Source organism: Kogia breviceps, chromosome 1, assembly GCF_026419965.1.
Source record: "Kogia breviceps isolate mKogBre1 chromosome 1, mKogBre1 haplotype 1, whole genome shotgun sequence".
Lineage (NCBI taxonomy): Eukaryota > Metazoa > Chordata > Mammalia > Artiodactyla > Physeteridae > Kogia > Kogia breviceps.
The window spans coordinates 140,943,666-140,967,701 of record NC_081310.1 but is presented as its reverse complement, the minus strand read 5'-3'; the positions used below and the strand labels follow the sequence as shown (position 1 = coordinate 140,967,701).

Genomic DNA, 24,036 nt, shown 5'->3' with positions numbered 1-24,036 from the left:
ACATAAAGTCATGTAACAGAAAGTAACTGGAAGTTAGATTCTAACCATTTTAGAGATTGCATTTTTCAGGCGAGGTGTTATTTATTTTAATTGATTTTTTTAATAGCTGGTTTTAAATCCCTCTTGCTGGATCAACACAAGGCAAAACTAAAACTGTGTAAGGCAAATGTGTCATTGAATAACTTGTAATTCTTTTTCAAAAAATGGTCCTTTCATTTTTCATCCTGTTTTTGGCAAGTAACCTATATTGCTCCTCTTCTGTTTGGGATTGTGTTGTTTCTTTTCCCCACATGATGGCAATTTTTAAAAATGATTGCAGAATTCTACCCCCCATTATGTTGATTTACTATTATGGGCATTATGCTGATTAACTATTATGAGCATGTCATTCCTTGACATGAGATGTCAAGGAATTTTGGCATTCACAGGGAAGTAATTATGTTGATTTAGCTGCAGTTTTTGATTTTAGTTTTCAAACCAAACATGGACACTTGTGAGGTTCCTTGAATCACAAAGGTTCTCTCACAGTGAGAATTCTTAACCTGTGTGTATAAATTTCCAAGACATCTGTAGACAGACTCTAGGAGGACTGCACAATCTCTGACACTGTAAAAAAATTCTCTGTGCTTTCTGTGAGAAGGGGATCCAAAACTTTCACCAGATTGTCAGAGGGGTCTCTGACCCCACAGTGTTTAAGAACCAGTGTTCCACTGGGTACTTCTAGTTACATTTAATTTTAAAAGGCCTCAATGTGTTGTAATGGTTTCAGAATTATTTTCTTCCAATGTTCTTTTCAAAATTGAATTCAAACAACCTTGCATGTTACATTCAAAGACTTCTTTTTAAAAGATTGCATAATAATATTAGGCATAAGCACTGATTATCCATAGACCTTCCCTACTTTGCCTCAGAAATTTATAATAAACTAATGAGTACCTTTGTTTTCATTTTAATTTTGTGGTTTAAGTTTTTCAACTTCCCATTTCATGCAAACTAGAGTTTAAATGTCAGTTATAGAGATCATGACTTGAACTCTGTCAGCAAAATGTATGGTAATAGCTCTATACCTGAGGTACTGCAGACTGGCACGAACTCAGAAAGGCACAGGCTGATAAAGAGACATTTGCCCCAGATTTGACTGCTCTTTGATAAAAATTATGTCTCAGATTAAATAAAGCTCTTACAACTCTGTAACACAGATCAGACATGCAAAAATTCCGTTAAAGACAGAATTTGGTAAATTAGTTCTCTCTTACTAATGCACCTTGCCTGGAAGTGTGAACTTAATTAAGAGGAATTATAACAGATTTTTGAGGTCCTGAGAGAAATGGAACATCTTTAGATATCCCTTTGAGAGACATATAACCCTAGGGCCTCTTATCAAGAACAAAATAGGGATTGGAGGCATCAATAAAAAGATGATACTTTCTAAGAAATTGTGCCTCTTTGTCTGTGAATAGGTTTATGTAATTACGGAAGTGGATCAGGGCCCATGGTGATCAGGGCACTGCTGTAGTAGTAGTGCCACATTTTTGTGCAGACACAAACCAGCATTTTTAATGCCTGCTTCCTTGAGAAATGCCAGAATGGTGCCTGTCAGGACCAAGATCCCACAGATGGCCTTGTCCTGAAAGCCCTCACACATAGCTTCCTCCTAGTGGCCATGGCCCTTGCCCTAAGGCAGAGGGTCCCAACTAGGGGCCAATATGTCCTCCATGCTGCATTTGACAATGTCTGGGGACATTTTTGATTGTCACAACTAGGGTGGCATTACTGGCATCCAGTGAGTAGAGGCCAGGGTGGCTGCTAAACAGCTTACAATGTACAGGACAACACCCCACAACAAAGAATTATCTACCGCAATGTGTCAAGAGTTCCATGGTTCAGAAATCCTGCCCTAAGGCCAAGTCATTTTTCCCCACTCTGTGAGATTACAGAGGTATGCACGATTCAGACCCACACTTTTTATAGGGCCACTAGAATTTAGTCAGTTTGAATGCCTTGGAAATTGTACTGCTTTGGGCAGAGTGGAGTGAATAAATATCCTAAAATGTGCCTCCACCTTCCTGGTTAATACCAACTCCTTTCTCCAAAATGCAGATTAAATGTCAACTCCTACAGGAAGCTATTTCCTATTTCAGCATCACCTCCCCCATATGCTTTCATGACCATAGGCTTACCCCAATTGCAGCTCTGTTCAAATGATTTCCTATTCCCCTACTAGATTATACATTCATTGGAAGCTGGGTTTGTTTGTTTGTTTGTTTTTTAAATCCCTGTGTCTTAGTGCCTACCAGAATGCTTAGCGCATAATATGTACACAACAAATATATGTTGAAGAAACAAACAAGTCTGGAGGACTGGCTTGGATTCTGAGTACCTTCCTCCAAAATAGGTTTACTCAAGACTGTTTTAGGTGATCACAACAACCTCCAAGATATGTAAGCATGCCTGACGCCTTGTCCGCCGAGAACATGAAACTGGGCAATGTCATTCCACGGCATATAGGGTCATCAGCATTGTAGTGGAAATTCTTGGTGTACCAGAAGATAGCCATAATGATGTTTACCTCAAATGCTACAAGACAAAGACTGTAGAGATCATAAGATCTGGTCGGGGGCTTCCCTGGTGGTCCAGTGGTTAAGAATCCACCTTCAAATGCAGGGGATGCAGGCTTGATCCTTGGTCGGGGAACTAAGATCCCACATGCCGCGGGGCAACTAAGCCAGTCTATTCAGACTACTGAGGTCGTGCGCCACAACTAGAGAAGTCCATGTACCACAATAACAAAGAGCCCGTATGCAGCAGTGAAGACCCAGTGCAAACAAAGAAACAAACAAACAAAAAAAGATCTGGTCATGGGTTTACGGCAGAGCTCTCCCTAAGTACCTTTTCTTAGGAGGAAGGAGGGCGAGGAGGAGCTCGGTGTGTTACTTATAATGAGCTTGGCTTTGCAGTCTATGTTCTACAGAACTTCTCCCATCACTGAGGGAGGAAGAAGTAGAGTTGAGCTGAATAAGCACATGGAATAGGGTAGTGGGGTAGCCCAACACACCTCTACCAGTAATCAGCTCACACCAACACACAGGTACAAGTCTGCTGAAGGAGCTGACTATGAACAAGGACAATTCTTACGTCGGCTGCCTGTAGATTATACTCAAATCCACAAGAAAGTAGGAGAACTAAGTTTAGAATAATTTATAAATGTGGTTTTGTATTAAACACAAAACTTCTGAGATTACAACATGACTAGGTATCATATTGAAAAGCACCTCTCAAGTTTATAGCACATCAGTGATAATTTGTACTATATGTTATTATGGAATATAAAACAAAATGATTTAAATGTTACAGATAGGATGATGCTATTGCATTACATTGTGCTGTTATTTTGGCAAAGCACATCAAATAGGATTTTAGCAAAATGCTTAATGTGATTATAAGTAAAACATTCCTGACATGAGCTGGCATCAGGAAAGAAAGACAGGGACATTTCAGAACATTCGACTTTATTTTCCATTGACAAGCACATCATAAATAACGTACATTTGTTAAGTACACAGACTAGCTATGACTAGAATGCCATTAAAATTCTGATGTACTTTTCATAGTCTCTTTTATTTTTTGTCTCCACCATATTGAAGACTACCCTTTAAAACATACTGGAATATATGTTTAAATACACTTAAGATAACTAACTGCATAAAGGTGACAACAGTATACCTTCCCATTTAACCAAGTGTGTAGGGATGGGATGCTGAGTAGGAGAGGTGGAGAAATGTACACTTTCTATACTGAGCTTTACATGATTGATTAAAGTGCCAATGATTTCAATTCTTACTTAGATACATTTTGAAAATAATATATTCATTTGTTGTAAACAGATCAAAATAATCAGTGCCTATTTTTAATTTGTTTCCTTAAAGAAATGTTCAACTTTATGCTATTTGTACAAAATTGTTTGGTTAAAGAAGAGGGAGAAGGTAAGATATTTCATATATATGCAGGAAGATTGGGAAGAAAAAGAGTTGAGCAGTCAGTGATGACTTGAGTGAATTTAACATTCACTCTTACAGAGAAGAAAAATGGCCACTCCTCGCTTTGTCCTACTGTCCTACTTTTCATAATTGACAAATCACTTTGTCAATTATGAAAAGATAAATGTGGCCTCTTCCTCTCCTTGCTTCTGTGAAATGGCCTAAAAGAATGAAGAATCTTGACAAGTTAGAAATATACAGGTTTTCCTTCACCTCTTTCTCTTTGTTCTCTGTCCCATCCTCCATGCCTGTTCCATATGAGTGTCCTTTCAAAAGCTGAAAGAACATTGAAGTCCATCTGTAAGTCATACACATTTTCTCCTGCTGAACATTACAGCTTTGATTTCTACAGAAACTGAAAACCATAGAAAGAAACTATTTTCAAATAACTATTAAAGTCTGGTGATTGGCTAGCTTTTGGCTAAATATGTGATTCACTTTAATTAAAAAGCCAAAATATTCTAACTCTAAAACAAGTAACAAAAGAATTTAAGATCTGCTCTAAAAAAATTTAGAAGTGCTATCATCTCTAAAATGCTCAAAAAGCCTGAAAAGGCTAATTTGTATCTGATGGTAATCTCTTTCCTTCTTATCTTTACTCCCATAATAAAATCATTTCATCAAAGCAGATATTAAAAAGCAGACTCAGGGGCTTCCCTGGTGGCGCAGTGGTTGAGAATCCGCCTGCCGATGCAGGAGACACGGGTTCGTGCCCTGGTCCGGGAAGATCCCACATGCCGTGGAGCAACTGGGCCCGTGAGCCATGGCCGCTAGGCCTGCGCGTCCGGAGCCTGTGCTCCGCAATGGGAGAGGCCGCGACAGTGAGAGGCCCGCATACCGCAAAAAAAAAAAAAAAAAAAAAAGCAGACTCAGATGTTTCATATATTAGGACGTTAGCATATTAGAAATGTGAAACCATTCTCTCTCTTAAAAACAATCCCAGCTTCACCATAGTAAATATTTCTGTTACTTTTTCTCCATGAGAAAATGGAAAAACAGGCTGGAGGCAAGGGCACTGGGGGAACAGTCTCGCTCCTAATGAAGAAATAAGCATTCCAGTGGATATTTGAGTTGTTTATGATTTGAAACAGATTGATGTAAAACTTCTGAAAATAAAATAATTTTCATTCTCAATAGATAAAATGTGTGATTTACATATGAATAAATATGGTATATGTCTGATTGAACTACATTTCTAGAGAATCAAAATGTACTTGGCTTGTGGTATCATAATGTAATGGTTTACAGCTCAACTTGTATAAATTATAAGCCTTTAAATAGAATCCTCACTTTAGAAATTATAAAATAGAGACTATACAAAATAAAAATCCTGTGCTCTTTCATTACTTAAAAGAGAACAGGGAAGAGTGAGAAAGGAAATGGAAAGTAGCATGCTTTGAAGATGTATTTCCATCTGACTTAAAAACTAATTATCTACCTCTTTTAGAAAAAAAATGCCTCACTTCTAGACTTGTTGAAGTCTTTCATAAATATGTATAGTTTCAGTTTTCCCTTTGTCACTTTGAGAACAAAGTCACCCTGTACTACTCTTTTTACTTTCTTCAGTTTTATTTAAGGTAGACTCAATCCAAAAAAGGCATTCAGGGAAGGCATGTGAAAGATTTTACTTAGTAACTACAACATGAATCATTATAAAACTGAAACCTTTTGCATGAGAGTAATCCAGGGGAAATAAACTTTTACATGTAATTTGTAACTATATTAATGATACCAGTATAATCGAGTTTTAATTTTTGAATTTTCCCTAATTCTCTGTTTCATGCTTCATATGTAATCACCACCTGTCAGTAGTCTTAGAATTCTGAACTGATAGCAGCTTCTTAATAAATGTGCATGTGAGTTTTAGACTGATTTCTAAATTTTGTAAATAGACTCTATCGTAACATATGTTAGGAAACATCACAGATTATGTCACCTCTTATTAGCATTGTATTGCAACTCAGAAAACAGTTCTGTCGATTTAGCCACAATATTACTCTTCATTTAAAAAATGTTATAATCTCATTCATTGAACAATTCATTTATTTAGACCTCAATTTTGCAGATTTGAGACATAACACAATCACAAAACTAGCAATAAACAAGCAGTTGTGAAGATTGGGCATGGTTGGTGACCTAAATTTTTACAGAGGTAAATCATGGAAATTTTAATTATTCCATACTAAGCTTTTTATATGTTTGTAGCAATAAATACTCTCTGTAGTAATAAAGTCTCTCTGTGTCACTCATCTTCTAGTAATCTGTATATTTCAAGAGAAGCTTTGGGGTTAAAATATGAGAATAAATGGACAATATATGTGCCTAAAATTTCAAAAAACAAAATTTTTCAATTTTCTGTAGCTGACTTAATCCCAATACAAAGAACTATGATAACTGACATGGGGAAGACTGAAAGCAGATCACTAATCTGGGGTCAAAACCAACAAAAACATATAAAGTATTAAATAAACAAAATTCCTAATTCTTGAAAATTTAATATTAGAATACTGCCACAGATTGTCCACCTTATTAAAATACTGTTTTGTCAAAGTTTTTAGTTTGTCTATTACTCAATGCCAGTGTGGTCACAGGGTCTTTTATAGTTAACTTTTACATGAGCTTCCACAATTTTATTCCATAACATGGTCAAGAGGTCTTTTATACAATAAAGAAGTGTTCAGTATATATGTGCACTTTTAAATTGACAATCATTTAAATCTGGCATGATTAAATGCTTATGCTTACTTAAAATAACTTCATATATAGCATTAGGTAAATTTGATAAATCTTGGGATAACACATTTTGCTTCTTCAATTTAAAATATTTTAAAGATATCCACTATACTTATTTTATTTGAAAAGTAAACTGTTCTAATTGGTTGACATGTCCTCATTCTCTTCTGTGACACAACATAGCGGTATAAATTCACTGTTTGGAAAATCAAAACTGCTTCGTAAAATCTACGACAGCTGACATTACATATATTTCTACATTGCATTCACTCACTACTTTCTATTTAGTTTCCTAGGTCTCTATTTCTTTTTTAACCAATACTGAGAAGTTTTGGAATTCTCATAATTTATGCATGCATTTTTTTCCTGCTCAGATATATGCATGGATAAACTAAGTATATGCGAGTGAATTTAAAGGCCAATGAACTTAAACGTGGAAACTGACATACTCTTCTGCAGTGACTTTAGATGCTTACTTCCTAACCAAATCTAGGACCTATGACCAACATCTCTGAAATCTAACCAGCTATCATCCAAAGGCTGATATCATTTAGGACTTATATTTCTTATCAGGTTTTCCATGTGCAAATAAATGGCTGCCTACATAACAAAACTCACATGCTGTTTACCTAATTCTTCCTTTTCCATCTCCTTTTTTTTTTTTTTGACAATAATATTTTAAAGTCTCTACTAAAAAGATAGCCTCTTATCTCCAGATCTTTCTTACCAGAATTACTTGTTTCAATTATTTACCTGTTCATTAATTCTTTTTTTTAACATCTTTATTGGAGTATAATTGCTTTACAATGGTGTGTTAGTTTCTGCTTTATAACAAAGCGAATCAGCTATACATATACATATATCCCTATATCCCCTCCCTCTTGCATCTCTGTCCACCCTCCCTATCCCACCCCTCTAGGTGGTCACAAACCACTGAGCTGATCTCCCTGTGCTATGCAGCTGCTTCCCACTAGCTATTTTACATTTGGTAGTGTATGTATGTTCATGTCACTCTCTCACTTCGTCCCAGCTTACCCTTCCCCCTCCCTGTGTCCTCAAGTCCATTCTCTACATGTGCGTCTTTATTCCTGTCCTGACCCTAGGTTCTTCAGAACCATTTTCTTTCTTTTTTTTTTTTTTTTTTTAAGATTCCTTTTCAAGCTTGTTCAAAAACTGCCATCATCCACAACTACCATGTATCCCTGGGCAGGAATTTGTTTTGTAGTTAAGCATGAGTTTTAGGCTGTTTTGTCTTTATGCATTTCTGTGGTTTGATGAAAAGTGATATTTCTTTGACAATAATCTCAATTACCACTTGGGAGGAGCAGTCTCTTAAATTATTAATACAAATAATGCACTTTGTTATGCAGCAATATGACACTGCACTTCTGAAGATAAATTTGTGTTTCTGTAATTAAACAAGCAGAGATCATTCACTCTATCAGCTTGATGGTCTGTAATGGCATGAAGCGCTTCAACCACGTTGTGGGGCCCCACCAATGTGCACTTGGCTTAGGCAGATAATGATTCATTCATTCTCTGAACAAACAGTCATTGAACATTTTCTATATTCCAAGTGCTGTACTAGGTGCTGGAAGAAATAACCCAGTCAAGCTCATACCACTTGGATCTATACTATGTGTATATCTAAACCTAGGATCTGAGGACCACTCAAGAGGTAAAACCTCTTCACTGTAAGATCATTTAAGTGCACTTTTTTCCTGAGAAAAAAGTATGTAGTTTTGTTTCATCCTCCATGAGGTGACCTGTAGGATAATCCAATTCTATGGCATAGAGAGGTTTTATAGTGGGGTTTTAGTATAGGTTATTTATCATCATTTTGTCCAAAACCTAGACTAGTGGAATGATCATGAGTTACAAAAGTGCTCCCAGCAGATTTTTTTTCTTTTATTTGAATTTTATTTATTTATTTATTTTTTATAGAGCAGGTTCTTATTAGTTATGCTTTTTATACATATTAGTGTATACATGTCAATTCCAGTCTCCCAGTCATCCCACCACCACCCCCCATCCCCACCACTTTCCCCCCTTGGTGTCCATACATTTGTTCTCTACATCTGTGTCTCTATTTCTGCTCCCAGCAGATCTTGCCTTCTCACTCAGTTTGACATGGTCATTTAAATTGATTCCTCCTGATTGACTTAGAGTGGTGTACATATTAATCTAATAGATATTTGGTACCTCTTAAAATTAATTCTTCCCCAAATGCTTACTGAACACAAACACAAATGTAGTTACTATAAAGGAGTATAAATAAATCTCAAGTTTCTTAAAACTAGGAAAGCAATAAAGGAAAAAGCAAATTAAAGTCTTCATGCGAAAATGTTAGTAAGTTTGCAAAATGAATGCTCTAAAGAGTATGAAGAACATTTTATGTGGGTCTGATTTGAAAGATTGCTGTGTTTGTTGGGGAAATCTTCTTCTTAAGTGTAATTCTCAAAACTTAATGTAGTGGCCTACTTGTGCCAAAAAGATATCAAGCTTAGCTATCAAGGTTTGTACACATGTAGACCCTGAGAGAAACATTTTAAGAATAAATATTTAGATAGAGCTACTTTGAGAAGAGGGCAGAGAAAGTGCTGTGAGGGATCAATATTATTAATTTCCTAATCCTATAATTAGGCCAAACTATAGAAAGTCTTTATGGAAGCTTCAAAATATTTACTGGTCTTAGAATCAGAGTTAGTATTTAAATACCCAAAATACTGAGGAGAATATTTTGGTGGAAAATCAGGGAAGATAATTAGCCAGAGTACCTATATTTAGTGCTCAAATCAGTCCTTAAATAGCATTTTGAAAAATCACTTCACTGACTCCCAAGCACAGTTTTACAAATCTTCTGCAGGCTTGTAGGAATTAAAAATGTAATCAAAAGGAAGAACATGGGGCTTCCCTGGTGGCACAGTGGTTGAGAATCTGCCTGCCGATGCAGGGGATGCGGGTTCATGCCCCGGTCCGGGAGGATCCCATGTGCCGCGGAGCGGCTGGGCCCGTGAGCCATGGCCACTGGACCTGTGCGTCCGGAGCCTGTGCTCTGCGACGGGAGAGGCCACGGCGGTGAGAGGTCCGTGTACCACAAAAACCAAAAAAAAAAAACAAAGGAAGAACATTCAGCAATTTGGATGGTCACAAACTCTGTCATTTTTGAAATAAATGGAATTGACTGTTATTCAGATAATGAATAAACCTAATTACCCACCCAACCAAAACTTAAACTCTGTAAGGTTAGCAGCTAATTTACATATTGAGCAATATTTAAATAACAGCAGTACCAATGATCACTGTTGATATATTATAGATTTTTTTTTTATCATAACTCAACTTTTTAAAAAATGTAAGGGGAATAAGAGTGACACAGAGAGAAAGAGAGAGAGTAAAAGAGAAAGCAGAAGGCCAAGGTCTTTGAGCAAAAACAAACCTTGTCTTCAACGATCTGGGCATTAAATTCCCCATGTATTCGGAATACTAGAATATTAACCATTCCCATCCCGCCCCCATCACAGTCCAAGATCATTTATATAGAAAAAAAGTCTTCACCTAATAAATAATCACATATTCAGGGACAAATGACAGAGTCCCCCAAACACTAGACTATTATTAATCTATTTTCCCTTGCACATAGGGGATTATTTATGCTTCTGAGACCATTTAGCCTTACATCAAAAATTCTACTTCAATGCATAAACAGTGGCATGCCAGAGATGCCTAAATTCACAGTAAGGTTTAGGGCTATTTGTTGCCAAAAACTGTGAACATGCAAGTTGATTAAGAGTTCTCTTTCATGCCTCTGTCTGTGTTATTTCATTGGATAGTGAGCTAGTCTGTACTTTCTTTCCATTATTACTGCAGCTGGAGACAGCATTTGCTACCTGGCAAAACTTTTGAAGAAGGATCTTTCTTAGCAGCAGATAAACCCAGGGATCCAAGATCTGGTTCAGTGAAGCCAGGCGAACAGCTATTAAGAAGAAGCTGCACTCTTTCTGCTTTTCTGTGTACGTCTTGCAGTGCTCAACTGATGTATGATTGAAGATCATTTTCAACATCATTATCTAAGAAAAAGGGACAAATTATTATTCCAAAGATTAATAAAGTCATATGCATCTCCCCTACACGATACTTTGCACATAAATCAACAATAAATTGGTTATTGGATTGAAATGATTAATTCAAGCAACATTTATACTCACAGAACACAGCCCTGAATTATATAAGATATTCCTCTGGATTTTCCCACATTTTTGCCTATTCAACGTGATGCAGATTTTTTAAAAGTACATGTACTCAGGCTCTTGGCTCTTGGGATTTAAGAAGTTGGAAAACAACACATCCCCAAATTAGCTAATGTCTTCTGTCTTGCTGCAGAAAATATCAGGAGGTTGACACCTAAATGAGAGCCAATGCTTCAAAAAAACCAAAACATATGTAATCTTAAACTTCAGTAGTTGTAACTGGAAAAAAAGAAAAAAAAAACCTAGAAGAAAAAATAGAAGCAAGAAAGGGGAAAATAGTAGTTATATTTTCTTTTTCTTCTTCTTCTTCTTATTGTCATTAGCATTTGCTGAATCCTTACAATTTGCCTGACACTGTGTCAAGTTCTTCATATGCATTTAATAAACAATAGAAGCTAAATATTATTGCCATCTCCTTTTTACAATTGCAGAAACCAAGGTTTAATGACGTAAAATGGCTGAGCCAGACTTAAACTCAGGTTCACTGACAGCATTTTACCTTTTTATGGTCTCTCCCTGGTCACTGCACACACACTAGAATGTAAACTCCATGAAGGCAGAATTTGGGACTATATCATTTTTTCCTCACTAGTACCTAGACCAGTATTTAGCAAAGGGTGTTCAATAAGCATTTGTAAATGAATATATGACCTGCAAACAAAGAAAGGTGCTGACTTTATTACCAGCTCCTAAACTGGTCTTTCTAGACGTACATGACTGTTAAGCAATTGAAACTTGGCTGGAGAAAATTGAGATGCTGGGATATGTAATGACTAATGAAATGATAATATTTTTGATATAGTGTGTTAAATAAAGTACACTATTAAAATTAGCATCACTTGTTTCTTGTTACTTTTTAAAAAATGGCATTACTAGAAAATTTAAAATTATATATGTGGCTTGTATTTGTTGCTCACGGTACATTTCTATTGAACCCAAAATGTCCCTCTCTTAAGGCTCACATTTATTTGGATGTTCTGTCCTCAGGTCACACATCCCAAATTAAAGGGGTCCCAACATCTCTGGGCATCCCAAACATCCACAAACTTACTATCCCAACAATGGCACTTTCTTTCTTACACAGTCACCCTGGCTTGACACGTCAGAGTCACCTTCAAATCCTTCTTTTGCCTTGTCCGCTGCACTGCCATTTGCTCTTGTTCCAGTCTCATCCTAGTTCAGCTTGTCCTCTCATCTGAATTATAGTGATAACAGACACCCCGATGGTGCAAAGAGATGTCAGCACTACACAGATTCGGCATTCTAAATCTCGGCTCTGATCAAATCCTCACCAGCTATAAAAATGTCACCTCGGTCTTACTGGACAGAATTGAGTCACAGGTAATTCTTAAACCAATCACTGGCAAAGGAGATGGAAATTTCCAGGTTTGGCTTATAAGACAAATACATTCTCTGGGGCTTACACCCTGGTCCTTGACCAATTTACCACCTAATATGTGAACAAAATTACGGCTCTATAAACAAATAAGAAGAGAAAAATGGGTAGGCATATATTCTGACTTTGTAATTTCTTTCAAAGAAATTTTTTCGAAGGGATTTATTCAATAAAAGGAAAAAGCTGGACAAATATGTGAATGTTCAGTGAAGAATTGTCTAATCTGGTAAGAAACTGCAAACAAATAAATCTCTAGTATCAGGAGTAAAGTTTAATAGAATACAGCCTGTTTGCCTAATAATATATATATGAAGTAAGTGAAAAGAACAGAATGTAAGATACTATCATGCATATAAAATTATATTGTTATTACAATTAGATTATGTAAAATATGTAGACTTGCAGAAGGCAATGGAATTATTATTAAACAATTATTAAATTATTTAAAATTTTTTATGTACATAAAAACATTTCGAGCAATTTAGGAAAGTCTTTTGTTTAAAGGGAGTTGATTATTCCCTTCATTAATAAACATGAATTATTATACACCAAAATTTTTTAAAATAAATATATCTACATTAGTATCTTCTGATGCTGGCTCAGAGCCCTGTGAACTGAACACTACCTCCCACATGCGATGAATGTTAAGGGCCTCGAGATGGGGCAATTATCCTGAATTATCTGGGTAGGCTCAATGTAATTACACGGGTCCTTAAAATCTGAGAACCTTTCCAGCTGTGGTCAGAAGGAGATGGGTCCACAGAAGAATGGTCAGAGAGATGCGGTGTTGCTGGTTTTGAAGATGAAGGAAGGGAGCCATGAGTTAAGGAATTATAGATGACCTCTAGAAATTGAAAGAAAAAGAAAAAAAAAAGGCAAGGAAACAAGTCTGATTCTTCTTCAGAGCTTCCAGAAAGTAATGCAGCCCCCTGTGCATACCTTGAGATTAGCCCAGTGAGACCCATGTCAGGCTTCCAACCTACAGAACTGTAAGATAAATTTGTTTTGTTTTAAGCCACCAACTTTGTAGTAATTTGTTAAAGAGCTACAGTAGAAAACTAATACACCCATAGAGTGAGTTCTCAACAAATGCTGAAAGGGGATGGGGAGGTATGAGCTTGAAAATGACTTATTCTCTCTCACAGATAAAATATCCTAGCAATTTTCCTTACTTTGTGCACTTTCTTAGGAAACTTTTTTTAACATAAATAAAGTAAAAGTAAACTTCATCCTAACTCTTATCTAAATTATCTCAATTTCTATATTTGCATCATGTAAAAATGCATTCCTGTTATTTCAAGTTACATCAGTTAGATCTCAGTCTTTGACTAAAAGGTATAAAACAATATTTTCAGTTCAGTTGCCTTTAAGAAAAACACATGCTTATTAATTCTTTCGTCTTCTTTTTATAAGCTATTGGTGCTAACTCTTTCAGTGCCTCACCTCATCCAATAATTAAATATATTTGACCACTTACCATCTTTCAGGAAGTGTTCTGAGCCTCATCTAGAATGATTTAAAAACTCACTTAGGTTACATTTTCATTTTCTTTTACAAAATAAAGTATTGGATTTCTCCAACTTTTTATAATCAGGAAAATTCACAAAATTACTTATTAAAATGGGATTTCAGTCATTTTACACAGTCCTCCTTGATTGTTTAAAAATTAATGTTTATGAGGCTAATAATTTAAAATTATTTTTATTAGGCTAATACAGCTTTCATATGCCTTACATTGGCTAGTCCACTGTAATTTCCCATAATTGCCTATTGACAATGCAGTGATTATGAAATTATGATACCAAGCTCTGTAAGCAATAGCTGGCACATGGGAAGACACACTCGAGCTTTCCCAGAACTCATGAGATGTGCAGTATGAAGATAATTGGAATTAGAGGCAGTGAGCATGATATTGCCATTTCCAAATGGCAGCAGGGATGGAAATAGAACTCTTAATTTCTTGTTTAATTTTAAATATAAATGCAAGTTAACATCCATGAAAAAAGCAAGGAAAGGAGTCTCCGATGCTCCTGCACAGCTTCCAGCAGGGAATAGAGCCCTGTGGACACCTTGATATTAGGTGTCCTATATTAGACGTCCTTCTATTTAAGGAGCTGAACAGTGATGAGGATTTTTGCAAATATATTTTAGACGATCAGACTTTGGGAGAAAAACTTTGGCATCAATATACAGACTTCTGGTAGATTATTCCTATTAGCCCCATTCTACAAGGGAGAAGGGACAGACAAAAACCAGGATGCTTGGCCACCACTGAAGCTATTTTTTCAGCAAACACGCTGCACAGTTGCTCCTTCTAAACAGCCTCATATAACAATCTGGTCAAGGGAGCCGTGAGACCAGCTGTGGTTAAACAGAGCTGACGCTCTTCTGTCAGCATCTTCTCCAGGCTCCATATGACTCTCCCAGGCCTCTTGCCTCTCCTCTGGTTATCAGCAGGAAGAGAGAGTTCTTTTTGTACCATGATAGCGAGGAACACAACTACATCAGAAACCCCTAAATTCTCCATCCCTGCCTAGTGTCAAGGGCAATTACTTTTCTCCATCCTAAAGGAAGAATTGTCCGATTTGTCCCTTCCCCAGTGATAATGATCTTTTAAATGTACAAAACACTAACCAGGGAGACTTTTTTTTTTTTTCTTTTTTCTTTTGGTCACACTGCACAGCTTGTGGGATCTTAGTTCCCCGACCAGGGACTGAACCTGGGCCCTGGAAGTGAAAGCGTGGAGTCCTAACCACTGAACCGCCAGGGAATGCCCGGAAGACTGTTTTTAATATTCTGCATTTGGATTTTATTTTACTGCAGTAGGATTTAAAAGTACACATTTAAAAACCTTCAGTACTTTATTTCTTGGTTCAAAAATGCCTTGGGCTATAGGCTACATCTATCTATTGAAGATGATAAATGAGAAAACCCAGAAAAATTAATTTGTGGGGAGGGAATAACATTTTTATTTTCCCTTAGGCTCCATTACATGGTTTTTATGCATTTCGAGATTATTCCTAATATAATGTGTAAGAGAACTTTCCTCACAGACAATTTTTATGTATGATGTTTTATTTTCCATAATCTCTGGTTGTCAGGCTATGGGAGACTATTCTGCTGCACTGGAAACTCACTGTATAGTTTGATAAATGTGCTACATTATAATACGTTGAAACCAGTCTGGAAGCTTTGAACCACTTAATTACATAATTTGAAGGGCTTTCATGAGAAGTTTGACTGCAAATTTAAGAAATAATTGTAGTCTTTTCAATCTGATTACAACTCTGTTCTCAGATTGCCAAATCATCTCAGCATTCTAGACTTTGTTTCAGAAACTTCTCCTCTTTGTTTGATCTGGAAAAGTTGGAAGTAAACAGTTCATACACATTAAGAAAAGTTACTAGAAGTTGCATTACTTCATCTTTACTACTATGCAATTTTATTAAATGTTTCAAAACAACAATGGACTAAGAATTAGAAGAAGCAAATCCTACCCTGGCTCTGCCACCAATTATGACTTTAGGCAAGTCATTTACTCTCTGTGCTTTATTAAATTTACTAGTAAACCATGGGGTTGGACTGGATGGTTTCTTACATATACTTCTATGGCTAAATTTTTTCTGATGAATTCTGGGGCAAAACTGGAAAATGAATAAGGATTTAATCTGAAAAAGAAAAGAAACCGAAAAGTAAAAGATGTGGAACAAAAGACAAAACTCTTCTGCAGGAAAACCCCAAATGTGTCTTTTGGGAAATGGAAGAGAGAGGAAAACTACAAAGTTAGAAAGTGGACAGTGTAAGAAGACAAGGGACAAGAATTCATGAAACTTTAGGAGGAGATATTTTAGAAGTTCAGGCTTAGGCAAACACACTGATCAAGAGTTAAAGATCTGCCATAAATCTGACTCAGCTCTGCATCTAGTTTGGGGACAAGTTACCTAACTTTGAATCTTGATTTCTCTTCTTCTCTAAAACCTGATTAATACATGCTTACTAAGCATCTTCTCCATCTAGTAGTGCAGTTGTGAAAATTAAAATGAGGTAAGGATAATTAACACCTTCAATCTACACAGCATACCTCTCCCTAAGCCCCAGGCTACTGCACTATTGTATAGGTTTCTAGAACAGATCCGCCTAAAGCCCAGATCTTCCTAGATGTCTCACATCAAATTCGGCAGGTTCAAACTGAAATCATTATCTTCTTCAAAGCTGCTCCTCCACTAATCTTCTCTGTCTCAGTAAACCCAGTCCCCTGAAACAGAAACTGAAGAGTTATCCTTGGTTCATCTTGATTTATTTATCTCTGTATGTTCCTCTCTGTCTAGCTTTTTCTCTCTCATTCCACCTCATTAGTCACATTCCTCACATCCAATCAATCACTAATTCTCCAATTACTTTTACTTTAAAAATCTATCACTTCTTTCATTTTCACTCCCATTGACTCTAAATTCAGACCATCATCATCTCTTATATAAACTACCACAGTAGTCTATTACATGATTCGTTAGCCTCCATTCTGGGCCCCTCCGTGCTGTTTACAAGATGTTCCTGAAATGAAAATGTGACTGTGTTATTCCACTTTGAAAAGTTTTTTCAATGGCTTTTAATTGCCCTGAGTATAAAGTCTAAACCCTTTAAAATGGGCATTGAAAGCTCATTATCATTTGGCTCCTGTAGTGCTTTCTAGCCTAAATTCTCACCATTTGTTACTCCCACATCTATCTATATTCCAATTACTTTGAACTTCTTTGAGTTCTTTAAAAGTGCCAGTTCTTCTTTCTTCTAGACTTTTATAAATGTGGATATCTAGGTTCTATAACTCTCACTCTCCTCTTCTGTTCTTGACTAATTCCAACTTATTTTTTGTGTATATTTGAAAAATCAATTTATATGCTGTTTCCCCTGCCAAAAGCCTAGCAGATAATTTGTAATACGTACTCGCAAAATTCTTGACTACTTTTATCACTCCTACACACTTTATATTGTTGTTTAATTGCCAGCCTCTTCTAGGACATGAAAATTGTTTCAAGAGTAGGGCTTACTTCTATCCTTTGACATTAAGAAGAACTTTCTATGATTTCCTGACTGTGACAGGAAGCTCAGCCTCCAATGCCTCAACCTTTTTAAAGAGAACTGTGTTAACTGGGTTTAACTTCCACTTTTATTGCTTGGCCTTTGTGAGGGGGGAAAGTGACAACCAAAATTTTTGATGACTATCCTTTTGGGTTTCCAAGTAGCAGCACTGAAGACATTGATGCCTGAAACCCACTCACCTTCCAGGTTTGCTGTGTTAACAGATATGGATGTGTATTGTAACCTTATAGTAAGTACTGTGTAAGTATTAGGTGCTATTGTTTTGGTATTATTAATATTCAGATGTTAAATATAATAAAAGGAAGCATAAAAGGTCTCTTCACTGTCACCTCTTAGCTAGTACATGAATTCCAATGAGGAAGAATGTGGCTATGACACACGACAGAATGGTAACTTGCCATGTCCAGTAGAGGTACAAGTCCCTTTTTGACTCCATCATCCTCCATTAAGGTTTATGTAGCAGCCTTGTAATACATCTTCACAATCACTCTTTCCTTTCAGGCACTATGTAGATGGCAGATGAACACCATCAAGTACCATGTGATATTTGCATTACAAATGATAAACTTTATTTTTCAAATTGCTCTTCTGAAAAGAGTCTGCTTTCCATTTTCAGGAAATCAGACTTTACAAAATCACATAAATTATAGTTAACACTTACAATTTTTTACCAGATTTGAGCAAAGTTTGAAGAAGATTAAATTCATATTATATGTAATGCAGGAACATGGAAACTTGTAACCTGTTCATCTTCTGTGTTTTCCCCCATTCAGCTGCTCTTTTCTCATATGTTGATTTAGTTGGATTCATACCATTTGGTCCAACAGCAAAGTAAATAATAGGAACCAGAATTAAGCAAACATGAAGAAGAAATCTATTTTTCCCATGACTCAAATGCCAAACTCTTATGAGAATTTTATGGGCTTCTATGGAAGATAAACAGATCCCAACACCTGAATCCATTAGCTCCCTCTCTCCTTAACCTGTGAGTTCCGAGGAATTTTATTGCAGTACTAATTTCCCAGGGGAGATCTTAAAAAATTAATAGGAGTAACTGTAAAATTATTCCTGTTATTATCTTAGGGACTTTTGTTGATTTCATTTAAAAACCTATATTTGATGTAAATATTTTCAAGAATAATTTTGCAGGAATTAGTGAACAGATATTATTGGGACTTGGAAATATCCAGCTCCCCACCCCATTGAACCAGAACAGCTTTGTTTGTATGTGTTACTCTAAAGATACTTATTGAAGTCGTTTTCCCAGATAAAACAATTGGAAGATCATGCAGCTCTGTCCAAAAGAAAATAATTCAAGCCACAAATGTGAGCCACATGTATACTTTTAAGTTTTATAGTAACCACATCTTAAAAAGTAAAAAGAGGGTGTCCCTTGTGGCGCAGTGGTTAAGAGTCCGCCTGCCAGTGCAGGGGACACGGGTTCATGCCCCGGTCCGGGAAGATCCCACATGCGGCGGAGCTGCTGGGCCCGTGAGCCACTGCTACTGAGCTTGCGCGTCTGGAGCCTGTGCTCTGCAACAGGAGAGGCCACAACAGTGAGAAGCCCGCGCACCGCGATGAAGACTGGCCCCCGCTCACCGCAACTGGAGAAAGCCCACGCACAGAAACGAAGACCCAACGCAGCCAAAAATAAATAAATAAATAGATAAAAATTTATTTAAAAAAAAAGTAAAAAGAAACATGTAGAATTGATTTTAATAATATTTTTAAATTCATCAAATATATCTGAAATATTATTTCAACATGTAATCAGTATAGAATTATGAGATATTTTACTTTCTTTTTGTACTTAATCTTCAAAATCTGATATGTATTTTACACTTATATCTCAATTTGGAGTATTCATATTCAAGTGTCCAATAACCAAGTGCTCTGGGCTATCATATGGGACAGTGCAGGTCTAGTGCTTTATACTTTTTGACGGCCTTCCACCTGTATTCTCTCAATTAAACTGCATAGATGTCATCACTATAGTGTCCATTATTGGTTGCCTGTTCAACAGCCAGTCTCCCATCTCTGCTTCTCCCAGCACATCTATTTTCATTGAAGACTAAGTGCATCAGGGCTGACCCCATCCCTAGCTACTGGAAGTGTCTGGATCAGGGATGATGATATGACCCCATACTAGGAAATGAGTCCCATGAGGAAGTTTCCTAAGGACATCTGGGGGAAAATTTCTTCATTTTTAGGGGAGAGCCATAGAAAAAAACACGGCTTCTCTCTCCTGCTAGAGGTGAACTAGGAAGCATGTACTAGCAACCATCCTACTACCTGAGGGGAACAAGCCATAGGATGAGGCCAGACTGCAAAAGAAGAGGCAAGCCTGATGACAATGCTGAGCTTCTGGATTAATCAACTCTGAAGGCTGCCCCAACTCTGGGTTTGCAGTTATGTTTTTTATTCTGAAGACACCATATTATACCATCTCTAAAAACAACTGAGGGCAACATAAATATACTGAAACTTTTGAGCATATTTCGAAGCATGTTTTTCCCTTCCTTTGTTAGTCTTACTGTTTCCCTATTGTTGCTAAAATTCCTAATTGTTTAATTGTTATCCCCAGGGCACCTTTCCAAATATCCTGTTTTTTCTTCTTTGGATACCAGGCATTAGAACAGCTGTTTTCTAGTGCTTCTACCCACTGCTTCTAATTAACTTCTCTCTTGTTTTACAAAAACAATGCTGTTTCTCCCATGTATTTTTCAGTCTTTCTAAGAATTTTTATTACTAAGAACAATGTGGAAACAATAAAAATTAACAAATGAAAGGTGTAATGTTTTTTAAAAAATGTTCACAGTTTTACTGTATAAATTAGTACCATTATTCATTAGATACAAGCTGCACTGGTGGCTTTGGAATAAAAAAGAGTTGGGTTTGATTTGCTCAATACCATTTACCAACTGTGGGAATTAAAGCAAGTTGCTTACCCAGCAAATGAAAAAATAATATAATAAAATAAAATAGATAAATATCTTCTACCTTGAAAAATTTATGTGAAGATTAAAAACCATGTAACATATGTAAAACTCTTAAGGCCAAATTTAAACCTCAATTTTCTGATTCCAACTCTAGCGTCCTCTTTAGTTTATTGCAACTTCATTTCTTCATTCATTCCATGATCATTTATTGAGTGCCTGCTATTGGCCACGAAGATTTATAGACAAATATGGCAAGGTCTCTGCTCTTTAGCAGTTTACAGTTTATTGTACATCAGACAAATAAGTGGATATTAACAAGAGGGAGGCCATTTCATTTAGCGGTTCATTACATAGGCTATAAAGTCAGACAAATCTAGATTTGAAGGTCAGCTCTGCTTTTTGTTAACTTTGTGACCTTGGGAAAGTTACTTAACATCTCAAAACCAATTTCCTCATCTGAAAAAGGAGATAAGAGTATCCTCTTGTAGTGTTGTTGACAGAAGAGAATGAGATTATGTCTGTGAAATGCTAAACTCAGTGCCTGTTGTAAAGCAAGCACTTGTCTACTGTGGGCAATCATCCTTAGTCATAATAAACACTATGACAATTGTAAATATAACTGTGCATAATTAAATAAAAAGGGTATGTGCATGCACTATGGAGTATAGAAGCAGGGCATTTAAATCAGTCTCCAGGATTAGGGAAGCTCTGTCCCCTAAAACAGCAGAAGCTTCTGGAGAGTTTTGAAATACAGAGTTCACACTTCTAAGTGTGAAATTGTGCTAGTCATTCCAGGAACTTCAGATTGATTTCTATGACTGAAGATAGGGATGCTGGGGGAGGAATGGAAAATGAGTGGTAAATGTGGCAAATCCAAGAATTTAAGGATTAAACTAAGGAATCTGAAGCCTTTTAATCTGGGTGAGAGGGTGCTGGATGGAAACGTGCCTGAATTCCATGTTAGAGAGTCACTGTGAACACACTAAGGTTCAGTAAGGTTCAGGCTCTTTTTCTTCTCTATAAGAAAAAAAAAAAAAAAGTCGAAAGCAGGTTTGCAAGAATCCCAATTGTACTGTATCATGCTAGAAATTTTAACACTGTCAAAACAAATTTTCTAATTTTGACTTTAGTCAAACACTTTCCCACTAAGCAATGAGAACTCAGTAAACAATTTTATTTGTTTTATAAATAGTTTAGCAAAAAGAATAACATTTGTGAATTGTACTAGCTGAAAAATGTTTGCCTAGTAAAACTTTACCACTGTATGTGAGTGTTCTAAACCTGAAGAGACAGACAGGATGAAATTGATGCTGCCCCTTAACAGAAAAAACCTCCTAAATTGTAGGTATCATGTTGAATGGAATCCTTTAACAGTCTGTTGTAGGACAAGCAAAATTTCTTGTCATTTCTACAGGGGTTTTGACAGTATGCTCTCTAGAAACCCAAGCTCCTAAGAAGGGCAATCAATTAATGGATGAATGAAGATACTGCAGGGAACCTTTAATCGCTGTAATTATGTGACCCATCCAGTTTCTGTGATTATTGACTATTCTCAATCAATCTGTTCTTTTTTGTGTGACATTTTCAATGAAGTAACTTGAAAACGTTTTAGTAAACTAATAAAGAAAAGACAACCAATGTGAAAGAGATTATTACAGCATAAAAAATCTAGCTGCTACCAATTTCTAGGGGTAGGATTGGGGAGAATTTTTTAATTGTTTAAATTTTAGTATGTGCAACTGAAAGATGGGGATAAAAATACCAATCTGATAAATTTGTGAAGATTAAATGAGATAATAAACTAATTCTCAAGTATTTGCATATAGTAGGCATTCAATAAATGTCCTTTTGTTTTGTGGGTCTCTTCAGCTTCCTCTCCACCAGTCTCACTACACTCCAACTCCTCAATAAGTGACATGAACACACACATACACACAACACACACAGGACTCGAAAGACACAACATTACTGTCATAATGTTTCTAAGGATGAATTAGATGATAACAGTGAACTCCCATTTTTATTATTAATGCCCCAATTTTGATGAACTTTTTCTATATATTCTGGGTGGGAGAGAAATCTCAGCATATACCTCTCACTATCAGTTCCTACTTCAAAAACAAGCTGCTGCACGTGCCTGATCCCTCTTCTAGTAACCCCTTCATATAGCGGGGGTGGGGGGGGCAGAAAGCAGTCAGGTTTGCCCCCAGGACACAGAGACACAAAGAGCAATGGAGTTTATAGTTCATCCTAGCAGCACGCAGCAAACTGTTTTGCAGCAGGATCTTGGCAGTGTGGCCTGATGCTCAGTATCTAGAATAGTCTGTGTCCTGCCTCTTTCAAATCTGGCCTGCCAGCTTTCCCTCCGATATCCTTTTCACATAGGGCCTTTGTGCTTGGAGTCAGATTCTGTTGTTTGCAACCAAGAATGAAGTTGAGGGAGAAGACAAGAGATCTGATGTCAGAGGATATTCCCGTACTTCCTGAAATGGATCTACAGCAGAATTTAATTACAAATAGATGTTAAAGAAAAAAAAAATCAAGATGTTCCCTAATATCTTTTATAGAACAAAAGTGAAGAAATTAAGAAATTTACTTCTGGATCCAGGCAAATCCTTAATCTATTCTGGAGGAAATTATTACCATTAAGTAAATTCAAAAATATGCCACCCAGCCTGTTGGCTGTTAGCACATACACTGATTTATACAGAGAAAGTCGCCAGATTAACATCAAACCCAGACTGCAATTCACCCTTTATGGAAAAATCAAGAAAGAGCTTCTTTTTTCTTCTCCTGTTGCCTCACTGTGGTGTTGATGGTGTATTTGTGAGCTTTCAGAGCTTTATACAGCTACCTCTGTACCATTGGAAACTTCACATTACAGTCTTAACTCACTTCTGGACAATTCTCTGAGCCTAAATCTTTTATCATAGCTTAACAAAACTCACAATAGTCTTTGAAGATGAAGTGCGGTCCTGAAACTTTACGTCATGTATAACTGTTTCTTGTACTTACAAAAAATAATAATAAAGAAGAAAGAAGGAGTGAGGTTGGGAGGGCCAAATGGAGGAATCGAGGAAGAGAGGAAGAAAGAGAGAAAGAAAGAGAGGAAGGAAGGAAGGGAGGGAGGGAGGGAGGGAGGGAGGAAGGAAGGAAGGAAGGAAGGAAGGAAGGAAGGAAGGGAGGAAGGAAGGAAAATAAATTTGTTGAAACAGTCCTTCAGGAAGACATAGTCACTGAAATACTGTATTGCTACAAAGGCAAAATTAAACCCCTACATGCAGGCTGTAAATATAAACCTATTAACCAAAAGCTCTGAAAAAAAGTATATAGGACTTAGCCAATGGGCTGCGAAGCTATGTTTTAGCTTGGTTCCTTAGAAGCAGAGACGGAATTGGAGATTCTGACACAGGCAAGAAGTCAAAGTGAGAGATACAGAAAGAGAGAGTCCTGGCTTCTGTCTTCCACAAGGCCACCTCCACTCTGGGCACCCCCAGCAATTTACGTAAATCAAGAAATCCTCCCCCCGCCCCCTGCTTTTTTTTTCTTAAACTAGCTTGCTTTAGCTTGGTCTGGATCTTCTT

General features: G+C 36.7%; 1 protein-coding gene across 4 annotated transcripts in view; it reads right to left on the bottom strand.

Moving 5' to 3' along the window:
• Positions 1–24,036, bottom strand: part of PTGER3 (prostaglandin E receptor 3) — a 197,622-nt gene that overhangs the window by 149,903 nt on the left and 23,683 nt on the right. For 2 of the 4 annotated variants that reach the window (XM_059054654.2, XM_059054644.2), the window contains exon 2: positions 10,661–10,840. In XM_059054654.2, the coding sequence (XP_058910637.1) occupies positions 10,661–10,840 (180 nt within the window). Of the gene's footprint in view, positions 1–3,492; positions 4,314–10,635; positions 10,841–24,036 lie in introns of those variants that run through there. The other 2 variants (XM_059054679.2, XM_059054672.2) reach the window with 2 other exon arrangements.